The sequence below is a fragment of the Macadamia integrifolia genome, chromosome 9 (assembly GCF_013358625.1).
Source record: "Macadamia integrifolia cultivar HAES 741 chromosome 9, SCU_Mint_v3, whole genome shotgun sequence".
Taxonomy (NCBI): domain Eukaryota; kingdom Viridiplantae; phylum Streptophyta; class Magnoliopsida; order Proteales; family Proteaceae; genus Macadamia; species Macadamia integrifolia.
In genome coordinates this window covers 20,704,603-20,718,114 of record NC_056565.1, presented here as the reverse complement: position 1 = coordinate 20,718,114, position 13,512 = coordinate 20,704,603, and the positions used below count along the sequence as shown (strand labels likewise).

Below are 13,512 nucleotides of genomic sequence, written 5' to 3'. Positions count from 1 at the left end.
TTTTTTTTTGGGGTGGTGGGGGTGAGAAAAGCCCAAGGCTAGTTGATATCAAGAGAAAGGCCCAACCAAATTGCTTGCTTATTGCCTTCTTGGAAAATAGATTTTCCATAGGATTCTTGTTTCCACATGTTTAAAAGGTGGAAAAGGAAAAAAAATTCTGTAAAATATAGTTTACTGTTTATTTTAATCTACAATGCAAGATATTATTTGTATGGAAAATTTTACATTAAAACAAACAAAGCCATTAATATTAACGATACATTTTGATTTCCTTTTTCAAAATGAATAAAAAATCAATTTGAAATTTACTGTTATAGGCATCATAATTTTTTTAATATATCATCATTGAATGTTTGAACATCATGAAGTAATAAACAATTCCAAAATGTGCTTTCAAAAATAACTAGGCTATAAGGGTATCAAGTCGAAACCAAAACCGAAAATCAAAATCAGTTCCAAACTGAATAATTAGAATCAAATCAAATCAAATAGAATATGATTACAATCAGAAACTAGGGAAAAGAACCAAGGCGAGACTTGGTCTATACTTTCCGATTCCAACAGAGGAACTAGCAGTTAGAACCAAAATCGAATCAAATTTGGATACCAATATATATTATATAGTACATATGTATTATAAACTGAGTATAGGAACCATAATCAAATTTGGGAACGGAATTTGGAACCAAAGCCATATTGGAACCGGATAGGTTTGTTATGAAAACTGATTTTCATAACTAAGGCAGGACTTGGTCTGGTTCTAGATGATACCAGTACTCCTTCTAACCTAACTGAATACTTAATTCCAAATCAATTTACACCCTTACCAATTATAATAAAATTATTGGGGAAGGGATCTGACTAAGAGAGAGAGAGAGAGAGAGAGAGAGAGAGAGAGAGAGAGAGAGAGGATTAATAGATTATAAAGTAAAAGAACACTCCTTGGTTGCACGCCCCCTGCGCCTAGACACAGAGGTAAAATAATGCCCTCACCCATATGAAATACAATAAATCCACTCCTCGTTGATGCCCATATACACCCCCTCATTGGCCACATGTTAACGCAAGGGCGTGTGACTAGAGGAAAGACTTTTCCCCTTGATTACTATATACATAGTATTATGTATATGATTGGACTCAATTTTTGATAAATAACATAAAATTTTACTACTTGTATAATTCTTGTAAAGTGAATTACAAATTATGTTAACTACTCATTGGTCTTTACAAAAAAAAAAATACTTAATGGTCTAAAGAGAAGTCACGCATGACCAAAAAGATGAGAGCAATGGGTTCTGGACCCTTCTAGAAAAGAATATATATATATATATATATATATATAAAAGAGGTTGATCATCCATTCTTCCGGCCTCATCTCTTACTCTATTTGATTTCTCATCTGTGTATCTTTTATTTAAGTAAAGATTATTATGATGAGTTGTTATACTAATCTCTTTGAAGATTAATCGAGGTACGCATAAACTGACGTAGACACGTTGATTAAAAAAAAAAATGAAAAGACCATGAATGTGGCATAAGTCAGTCACCCATCACTTTAAGGGAATTCATTATGTCAACAAATGCAGAAGTTTGTGCCACAATGTATAGACTTTGGATGAAAGGAACAGAAACTTCTTATAGGCAGGGGGATTGAAGTGATTTTTTTCCATGAAAAAGGCCTACCTTCCATTGATGGCCCTCCTCCAAATTGGGTGGCTTTGAACTGTGGTGGGTCCATTTGTGACAACCTTGGAGGCTATTGTTGCATATGAATAATTTCTTATTCACAAATAAAAAATAATAAAAAAAATAAAAAAAAATAAAAAAAAATAAAAAAAAAATCTTGAAATAACAATTTTTGATATACTATAAACAAGTTTGATTGGTTATGGTCCACTATAAAGTTGGTTCCAATAAAAACCATTTTTTTTCAAAATAATGTTGAGTATGATATTTTTTTTTTTCTTGGATTAGACACACAATGAAGAAAAAAATAGTATTGCAAATTGCCAAATCTTTCTCTAATCCATCAAACTATGGGTTTGAGTCTACTTCATGGCTAAAAAAAACTACACCTTGATTTTCTTCCCATCATATGTGGGATATGTGGCTAACTAGGTTGGTAATATTACAATATATATATATATATATATATATATTGAATGTCCTCTTTTTTTTTAAGTACTTTACCCATGAGTATTCCCCCACACTTAGACACAGTCCCTAGTTTTAGGGGATTATAAAAAAATACCCTTGCCTCCTGAAACTAGGGCCCTTCTCTCTCTCTCTTCTCCTCTTCTTCTTCTTCAAAGACTTATTTTGGTTTGAAGTAAAGTGAAGGGAAATAAAATTAAATATAATAATTTAACTAACTCAAAACTTTGCAAACTCTTTTTTTTTTTTTTCCAGCAAAACTCGTTTGATTTGAATAACAAGATGAAAAGTCCAATTAAAAAAAAAAATCAATTATCATATTTACTAAGAATTTGTAGTTATGTATACAACAATGATTCCACTCCCAATTCCAAACTCTTGAACCCTGACCTAAGTCACCTAAATATTAATTGGTTTAACCAAGAATGTTGACCGAAGGGAGAAAAAAAAAATTCTGTTTCAACCTATTTACAGAAATTAAGAGAAACATAGCTAATGACTTGATTAGCTTCACTTTCATTCTATATAGGAGTTGTTCACTACTTTGACATTGAATTATGATGGATAGGAAAGACTAAAAATCTTCATAGAAACTGAAAAAGAAAGCCGAAAAATTAACATCTCAATTCAACCCAGCCTGATTCACACTGCATTGAATAATATTAAGGAAAAAGGTTCTCTGCGCTGCTTGGGGAGGGTACAATAGCACTCTTTCTATCTCTATCCAATTCGTTATATGGATTGATTATTCTGCCCCATTATGAAACCATAATTTCAGAATCAGTATCATATCAGACATATCGGCCGATCCATATCAGTATCATCATACCCAATACATATATACCTGACTAATATGGCGATGGTTAATCCATTGGACCCCTCGAATTTTGTTGAAAATGGCTTTTTTGATCCAATGCTGGTCCAACACGATTGATGCATATCAGTATCACTAACAATCAATACCGTGAATAAATTCATGTATGAAACCATTTCAACATTCCTCATTAGTGTCTTATGTTGCTTGTTCATAGAATCATTTCCCATAATATTATTATGGAAAAAGATTGGGAAAGATTATCTAAGCAACGAGGGGGTACTCTAGCACCCTTTGTCTTTTGTTTTTTTTTTTTTTTTTCGTTTATGTTTTTTTTTTTTAACTAAGGTGTCTCGGCCAACTTACGTACACCTCGACTAATTATTGGAGAACTAGTGCAGCAATCCATTGGCACGGTCTCCACTTAAAACGCAAATGCACAAATGGGAAATTAAACCTATGACCGTGCATCTATCCACACAATCCCCAATTTGCCTTAACCATCTAGACAACCCATGGATGGGTAACTCCCTTTGTCTCTTTCTCTTCCTCTTTACATAAAAATGATCCCATATAAAAATTGTTCCAACATGTCTTATTTATTTATTTTTTGAACAAGAAAAATTCATTGAGAGAAAGCATCCAAGGAAAACACCTTGATTCAACAACCAAAGGGTTTACAATGAAATGAGGGGGGCAAAGCCACCAGACTCAAGAGAGCCTAAGTTTGGATGAACCAGTGGCAAGAAATTCAGCAAAGACATTATTTATCCTACGTGTGAAAATGAAAAAAAGAAAAAAGAAAAAGTATAACATACGTGCAAAACATCATCTACAAGATCCAAAGATACCCAATCTAAATAAGTAGTAATCCCATTAAGAGCAGCGATCACATTGTGGCAATCCAAAAAAAAAGGTGACCTGTTGAAGCTGAAGTGCCTATTCTAGCAAAGCCCCATCATGAATAACTTCTAGTTCTATTGCAGCAATTGAAAAACCAGTACTTGACTTGCATTTTGCTGCAAAAAAGGAATCACCTGGGTCCCAAATAATTACCCCCTCCCATTCGAGAAAGATGACTCACACCAAGCACCATCTAGCCCCCCTTCAAATCTCTGTTTCAAACTCAAGGCCCCCGTCATTAAGGATGTGAATTTGTAACCGAAACCGTTTATCAAAACTGAATCAATCCATTTACACCGAAACCGCAAAACCGTTTAGTAAATGGTGCGGTTATGGTTTCAAGTTTCCGGCCGATTAGCTAAATGGGTCGAGTCGGTTTTAACCAAGAAACCCGTTGGTTTCAAACCGAATTGAACTGTTTAAATCAAACCATTTAAAACCATTTAAACCTATCCGATTGATCCATATAACAATTAAATAAATAAGGGGCAGTAATCCGTATAACAATTAACAATTAAATTAAGTGTCCATTCAGCTTTGGTATGATTTATCGTAATTCAGTTATAGTTTAGGCTTTAGATCATGAACTTGTAATCCATATATGTTACTATATTATTATGTTATCATAGATGGGGTGTTTTGGCTGAACCACCTGTCATTTTAATATTTTATGCTGTAAAAGGCTGGATTTGGATGTTGAATGATATTAGTTCTCAATGTTTGAGAATGACCATGCAAATAAATAGCACTATATTATCAAATTAAAACATACCTTCGTTAATATAGAATCTCTTATTTGTGGTTGCCAATTATTTTTTAATAAGCTTATGATCTTCAGTTTAGAGATGGTTGTAAGTTATAATAAACCGATTGTGAACCGTTTTACAAACCGTGTGGAATAAATTGAAATCGAAACTGTTTAAAACCGTGAAACCGACATGGTTTAGAAACCGTGGAAACCGAAACCGTTTACTAAACGGTCACGGTTTCAGAAAGTGGAACCATTTAGTAAATGGTGTTGTTATGGTTTTACTCAAATAAATGTGAACCAAATCGATCCACACCGTTTAAATCAAAACCGAACCGATTAACACCCTTACCCGTCATGTCTTATTGGTGTGTTCCAATATGTTGCCTGCTCAGATAACACATTAACACTCTTTGTATCAATACTATTAATGTGGAGATAATTTTTATTTATTTTGCCAACCTCATCCTCATTAGGAAGATAATGTTAAGGAATTTAATGAATGAACCACTCAAAATCCAATATCAACATGGTTATGAACTCGAGGTTTCAAAAGCCTAACACATGTCTACTTCGAGTTGACTTAATTAACTCCCAAGTCCCAATTGGGTTGGTTTATAATATTAGATGATGTGTGATGCAATTCTTTAATAAATTACCAAATTATGGTCACCAAATGTAGGCTTCCACTTTTCAGTGTGGTTGGTAGTGATGGATTCTTATTTCTTAGGCTCCATCCATCCATCTATCCACCTTATCTAATATAGGTATTCATAGACGGGTCTAAGGTATTGGTATGGTATTATGTATTAATATTGCCAGTAAAAAGAAAAGAAAAAAGCAACCTAATCCATAAGGCGGCCGCTTTTATAGGGTCCGTAGGGATAAATGTGTGGTCTTACCCCCTACTTTATAGGAAAGACTATTATCAAATGGTTTAAGGTATTAATAAGGTATTCTATATTAATATTGTCAATATTCAATATAAATACCATAATATTGGTATGGTAAAGGATAAAGGTAAAATGAACCAATTTAAGGATAAAAATTGTCTAATTCGGCTCAATACATACGAATATTGATATCGATTGAAACCGATATAATACGAATATCGATATCTTATAAAAGGCTTTGAGGGATTCACTATTAAACTAAGGGTGCCAATTGATTGATTGGTTTGATCTGATTTTTGTTGGGCTAAATCGATTTTGATATGCTAATAGACCCATTGTCAAGGAAGTTTTCAGTTTCGATGTTATCGATTTGTAATCAGGCTATTATTATGTTCGGTCCGATATAATCTAATTTTTGGGTTTATATGTGTACATAAGGAAATTAATAAAAATTTTTTTTTTTTTTTTAATTCACAAATTCTTATCAAGTTACTATCGGTTTGATTGCAGTTTTACAAGGTTTCGATCCCCTTTTTTTGTTTTTTTGGGTCAATATATTCACTCAGTCTAATTAGATTTCAATTTCATAAAATCTTAATTCAAAATCAAACCAATAAAATTTTGATTCCATTCGAATCAATCGGTTCATACCGAATTTAATACCCTTAAATTCGAATCCAAAAGGGAGTTAAAAGCTCATTGAACATTCAAAACAAAATTAAATTTATTTGTTGACTATTTCATTCAATCATTTCGAAATAGAAATAAAAACCATACCAATAAGGGTGTCAATTTCAAACAGAAATCGAGCCAAATTAATAGGACCAAACCAAATTAATTCGGTTCAAATTTGGTTTGAATATGTGAGTATGGACCTCGATTCGAATCGATTTTGGTTTAGGGTGTAAGAATCATCGGTTTGAACTAAAACCGAACCGAACTACTCTTAAAACAAAAAAAAAGAAAAAAGAAAAAACTATAGTATCGTTAATAGAGATTTTTTAGGTGGTTAGTATTTTTTGAAAATTATCATCACATATGTACATGCTAAGACAATTTTGGAGTTAACAATGACTATAAGGTTCATAACTTGAGTCTATTATGGTCTTTGGTCCATCACAGTCATGGTCAAAAAGTAAAACCGTTTTCATAACTGAATTAAAAACGAGGTATAAAATCGAATTAAAACTGCATATCAGAATTGAATTGGAATCGAAACCGAACATATCCAAATTGAATCGGCTTGAATATCTAAATGCAAAACCGAATCAGTTATCGATTTTGTTCTAATCCATTTTATCATCATTTGAAATCAAACTAAAACCGAACCAAATAACCAAAATCGAACCGATTGACACCTTCACATACCATAGTCTAAATACCTTATCTTGCGGTTGAAAAAAGAAAAAACCGAGAAAAAGATCGAGATCGAGATCGAGAGAGAGAGAGAGAGAGAGAGAGAGAGAGAGATCGTCTCGATTCAGGAGCCTAAAATACTGTATTTTCGCTTTTCTACTATGGGAATCCTTGGCGTATTATACGGGCGTGGGAGTTCGGAATTTTAGAAGCTTCGGGGAGAGAGAGAGAGGGAGAGAAACCCTTCAAAGTTCAAACAGAGCAATATTGGGTGTGGATGACGATACGATATGATTAGGATGTTAGAAGCGCTTAAACGTCAAAGAACATCAAAACCATAAGAAGGTGTTTCTCTTTCTTCTGTGTTTTCTGGTATCAATTCCTCGTTTTTCTCCGGTGATGACGCGTACCATGGCTATGGCTTCGACCACCTTCTCATCTCTCCGCTTCACTTATTCATATTTCATGGAACATCATCATCGGCTACTCCTCCAAGCCCCAATGTTCTTTCTGTTCATTACTCTCTCCTTTGTCTCTCTTATCGTGCTCTCCCTAATCATGTTCAGAAGATTGAAGAGGACAAAAGAAGAAGTAGTATTAGTAGAAGAAGAAGAAAAAGAAGTAGTAGAAGAAGCGACAGCTGAGAAATCGAATCAAAACCCTCAATCCATCTTCAGATACTCTACATCGAACACTACCGGTGAGGTCGATCAGATTCATCCGCTAATTTTAGAGATCCTCACTTCTGATCCCTCCAAATTAGCCTCTTTAATTTCTTCTTTCCCTTCTCATTTGTCCCTCGATGATAGCGGGAAAATCGGTGTTAGCCAGTTCTCTGATGTATCCAAGATAGACGGCGATGGTGTCCGTTCTGTCGTCGAGGATTCGGGGAAAACTGGGGACCCGAGGGGTAAGAAGAAGAAGAAAAGGGCTAAAAAGAAGCGACAGAATTCCTCGGCCAAAGATAATGTCGAAGATGGGTTTCTTCAGAACCAAATATCTCTTTCACTGGATAAGAATGATTTGGATTGCTTATATCCCTTTACCTCGTTGTCCAGTGTGACGCAGAAGAAGATCAAACAACAGTATGATCAGCTTGTTAAGGCCCACGATTCCCAAGCTTTAACACTGGCTCAGGTTCTACTTGCTTCATCCAATGCTTCTCATTGTGCCTTTTATTCTTTTATTTCTAGCTTTCTTTGTTCGATCCAAAGAAACGTTATTTGTTTTCCGATAAAAACCATAGTTTGTTTTGAATTTTTTTTTTAGGGACAATGTAATTGACTGGCTATTATTGTTATTCTTTTTCTTAGTTCCACAACCCGTCAAACGTTATGCTTGATAATCTATCTCATACTGATCATGTTTTACTGAGATTAATGTGCTGCATTTTCTGAAATTGTGTAAACTTTTCTCAGAATGTTGAGTCTGGTGATGTTATGATGTCCTAACAGTGTTGTAAGTTCCCCCTCTATCTCCAAGGTGGGGGACTTTTTTTTTCGAGTTTGCCCAGGTTTCAAGCTTGCTGAACAACTTTCAGCGCCCAAAGGCTCCCCATTCATTTCAATACACACTTACTATATATATAATGGCAATAATGTTCCGCATGCTTCTACTGGATTCCTGGATGGGATAAAACTCCACCAAATTTAGAAAATGGGGGCGGAGTTTCATGCCACAACTCATAAAGAGGAGTGAACTCCTAAGCATTACTTGATATTTCCGAAAACCGTTATGCCTCATGATGTAAATACTTTTTTATGAAAATTTGCCTGATATATAAATTTGAAGAGTCTGGAAACGTGGAGGAGAAAGAAGCGCTGGATAAACCTGTTGTGATTAAAATTGTGAACAGATGCTAATCAAGGATAGGAGAATAATATACCAAAAGTTCAGACCAATCAAAAGGTCTGATTTAAAGATCTGACAGAGTTCTAGTTCAGGAAGGAACTCCTCCACAGAATGAGAGAATCAGAAAAGGAGAAATTAAATAACTTAACAATTTGAACTCAGAAATAAATCCAAGGCTGGTTGAAGGCTCAAAACTTTGGAAAAACATCATATCAGAAATTCAGAATCTGAAGTTAATGTGATAGTTATATCATTAGTTAATGAATAATCTTAGTAGTGATAGAACAGATCAGTAACTGAGAATTGTGGTAGACACAAGGAAATCAGATTAGCAATTTAGGTCAGTGAATAACCAGCAGTAATAACATAAGGGTAATAAAGATTAGAACTAGGAAACAGAGATATGTGTCGAAGATCAGAATAGAAGTTTATAGGAATTTTAGATTTATGTACGGACCTGAAATCCAGCAACAACTGTGAAGAAAGGCAGGAGAAGAGGGGGTATAACCACTGGAAACACCACCATCTGAACTACTGAATCACCATAATAGAACTACTGAATCACCACAGAAAATAAAGGCAACAGTCATACTTTATTCAGAAAAAAAGTGGGGCTCTTTGAGTCTTACAATGGCTTAAATACCTTCAGATTCATATTAACCATAGGAATTGCTCCAAGCCAATAGGAAAGAAGTCTTAAACTACTTAAAAACAAAATCAGAATAGGAACCCCTAAGTTGACAGGCACGTTTAAGAGTTCCAACTATCTTAGACTCTTAATAATAATTATAAAAGAGAAAAAAAGAGATGGGTCCGTCTGTTTGTAACCAAGCAGGTTACAAATAGGGTTGTAACCGGGCTCCATATGCCCCTTTACGTATATAATTTTCACTGTAACAAATGGGCAAATGATGTAATTTCACACATCAACAGTGTATCAGGTGACTTTAATGACTGATATTATTGGGTTTTAGGGTAGAAAAAGAAATACACATCCCAATTCCCAACAATCAATCCCGATCACAAGAGAAACAACTTACACTCGTTGGAAGTTCTTTGTGGAAGAAGACTGTTGGAAAACAGCGAAAACATATTGGAAAAATCTTTTTTCCCCTTCCAAACAGTGTCATTTGAATATTGGAGTAGGGGAGTTTAAAAAAAAAAAGCGGCACAAAAAAAGAGGCACCTTAGTTGTGCCGCTAAGGAGACAACAGGAAGGCTGAGAACAGAAGCATGCATACGGCAGCAATTGGATATGAGGAAGCTCAGTGGAAAGCTTACTCCAAAAACCGAAATTGATGGTGTAGAAGTGGACGAGACAGCAACTTGTTAAGAGAACAGTTTGAAGCAGAAGACGTAGTGGTTGAGGTCGCTATTGTAAGTCCACGGTACTGAGTCTACCGACTGTTGAGGAAATTCTAAAACTAAATGGAGGCTTTGTGACTGGTGTTCGAGAGACTAGAGAAGTAGACGCACACTAGTTGCCGCATTCTGCTTCTGCTCCTTCTGCTCTGGAATTTTTGCTTCAATGTTTGGGGTTCTTCAACTTCAGCTTCTATGGCTAATTTTACTCCGTCATTTTCTACCTCTTTTTGTTTGCAGCTTCTTCATCAGCTTCTGTCTTTGGCTGCCAACACCCCTTCTTTTCCCAACCTATTTTCGTCCAGTTCTAGTTCAGCTTACACCCACGACTGTGCTTGCTGCAGCTTTATCATTTTTGTCTACACCTATGACTGGCCTTCTGCAAAGTTATCACCTTCATCATCCTTGTCAACTTTCTCTTTCAGAGTTAAGGGTTTGGCATTACCAATTCAGAAGAAGAGGCCCTCCAGTAATCGTGGGTCTAGCTGGTTTGATACTGAAGAGAGAAAGCCGAATCAGATTCTGATAAGAAAAAGGTTGTGGCGGAGGAGATATTCCATTAATGGTGGGGTTCGTCTCTCTTATGGCCACTTACCATATATTCCGTCCCAGTTCCGGCCAGCTGCCTCCCTTACACAGTCATTTTCAGTTGCTGTTATAGATAATAATGAAATTAAATTAATACCATGCCATGATGATGGTCTTGACTTTTAACATTTTCTTTTGTTGTACACTGCAAGTGGAATGCATTTTAATCTCCAATCCAGCAAGAGCAATACTTGCCTGACCTTGGATATAAATGAGAGGTTACAACTTAAGTTGTGACCACCTCGGTTACAAACAACTTTTCAAGCAAAATAAAACAAATATAATGCCAAAAAGGTGCCCCTCAATTGGGGGGACTGTTTGTGGTTTACTTTTGAATCAAAAGTGGGTGAACCTACAATCCAAGATCTTTGGTATTTCTTTAATTACCTTTAACCTTCATCAACTCTCATTGGCTTGAAATCATTCATCCCGACGACTGAACAAAGGACATGTAGCATTCATATAAATCCGGGTAGAGCCTCTAGAAGTCATCCACAAGAATCCACGTGCAATCAGTTTGTGGACGACCCTTCCACTTGGCAAGGAAATAATGGTAACCACCTCTCTTATGATTCATTGTGTACTTGTTGTCCATCACTTCCTCAACCTCGTCGTCAACAGGTGGAACTAGCTAGGGCATCCTTAGCATGTGCTCAGAGTTTCCTTTATCTGAATGATGTGTGTTAGGTCAGCCACGTTGTAGATGCTGCTTATGGCCATATTATCAGCAAGTAACTATCACATAAGCATTTGGTCCCACTTTCTTGAGGATTTTGTATGGACCCATCTTTCTCAGCTGGGGCTTTGTGGCATCAATAGAAAATATTTCTGCAGCAATACGAACCATGACCATATCTCCCTATTTAAACTCCACAAATCGCCGATGAAGATCAGCTGAAGCTTAGAAGCATCATTACTCAAGGCGATTTGATATATAACATTAGCATGCACCTCGGTGATGTGTTGTATAAAACTCATCCACTCCAATGCTGACTCGTGCTTGAGGCAGAAGGGAATAAGGTCAACTTGTTGCTTAGGTTGAACTTTGAGAACAATTTCTAAAGGAGTACGACCCAGAGTCCTATTCGCTAAGCTATTGTAAGGAAATTCAGCAATGTCGATAATAGAAGGTCAAGTCATCTCATAATCTTCGCCATTTGTTTGTGGTTGATGAGCTGTAGAGAACTGTAACCTGGTTTTGGTCTTCATCCACAATGTCTTCCAGAAATAGCTCATAAATTTGACAGTCCATGAAGATCACAACTTCTCTAAAGAAGATAGAGCAATATGGTTAGCATCAAATGTCTTGCAACATGGAATAAAATGCCTCATCTTTGAAATCTACTAACCACAACGGTAATGGGGTTAAAACCCTTGTCAGAATACAGACTGTAATTCCAATGAAGTGATGGGGGGAACTTAAAACTTAAAAGGGAATCAAAAATAAAAAAATGTGAATAGAGAAGTTAAGGTGGTGTGGGGAAAAAGGTCTCACATTGGTAGTCACGATGTAATATACTATATATATATATATATATATGGATAGTTAAACGGATCGGATATTATCCGATCGGATGTTGGGATTTCCATATTCGTATTCGTTTAGTTTTCGGGCGGATACGGATAATTTTCGGATAGTGATTTTTTGAATACGGATGCTTCTAAACGAATACGAATGCGAATCAAACTCGGATTTTCGACTATCTTTTTACATCCCTAGATAGATCTCTATTTATTAATTATTAATTAGGACAGACTTCTTATTTTATCTTTCTTGTTGCACAAGGACTTAGTTTCCTTATTTTATTGTATTACTTTGGTTGGTTGTTAATAAATACAGTCGGTAGGGGGGGGGGACTGCTAGGGTATTGATCCTACTACACTCTTGGCAAGCTCCCCCGCCTTTTCCTCTTTTCTTCTATTGCAGTTACTGGTTACAGATCTTGGTTTTTCACATGGTATCAACTACCTGATGTTGTTATTTGGTTTATGCTGAGTGGCTCACAACAACCTTATGCTGCAGTTTTATCTGAGACCTCTGTTTGGGGCTCAGGAATGAGTCTGATCTTTATGAATAAAATCTCTAATCATGTGATTTTTGCTATTCACACCATTGTTACCATGTTGTTGGAGTGCCTTCCTTGAGAAGGGCTTATGATGTAGCTATTGCATGCTGCACTTTTATCTGTCTTCTTTGAGAAGAATACTACTTACTACCTGCCATCTTTGAGAAGGGCTCTTATGATGTAGCTGTTGGATACTGCATTTTATCCCCCTTTTTTTTTTTTTTTTAATAAATTTTGGGTAGGTTACTACTTACTACCTGTCTTCTTTTAGAAGTGCTTTTGACGTTTCTGTTGTTTTTATGATTTTTTGGATTGCGGATTGATGTTCTCCACTGCATATTTTGTTCATTATTGGTGATTATTTTTTTGTTGATTCGACACGGCAATTTTTTATCTACTGATGCTGTTGATGGTTGATGTGCTTAAGCTAATATTGTTGTTGGATTTATGATGGTTGATTGCTTTTGGAGTTCTCTTTGTCCTCACTGGCGTCTATGACTGTAACATATGTTCAAGATTGGTGCTGCTTTTAAGATCTCTTCTTTCCTAATTAGAGTAGGTTACTATTTTCTGGTTTCTTGGTTGACAAGGAGTTTTTTTCCCTAGTTTTTGTATGCTCTTATTTAATATATATAAGTGCTGTAGGGAGGGGAGACTGCTACACACTATCTTTCTGTTCTTGGCATTCTCACCCTCTTCTTCCTCAATCTCTTTCTCTCTTCTCTATCCTGTCTACTCTCTCCAATTACTGGCTAAAGATCTTGGTTTGTCACATCA

The 13,512-nt window shown here is 35.7% G+C and overlaps 1 protein-coding gene across 1 annotated transcript; it reads left to right on the top strand.

Annotated features, from left to right (window-relative positions):
* Positions 1 to 7,064: 7,064 nt before the first annotated feature.
* LOC122088897 lies at positions 7,065 to 8,008 on the top strand (the record flags this gene model as incomplete). The annotated part of the gene is given in 1 exon segment (XM_042658259.1): positions 7,065 to 8,008. A coding segment is annotated over 1 exon segment (741 nt), but the record flags the coding sequence as incomplete, so codon positions are not given.
* Positions 8,009 to 13,512: the final 5,504 nt, after the last annotated feature.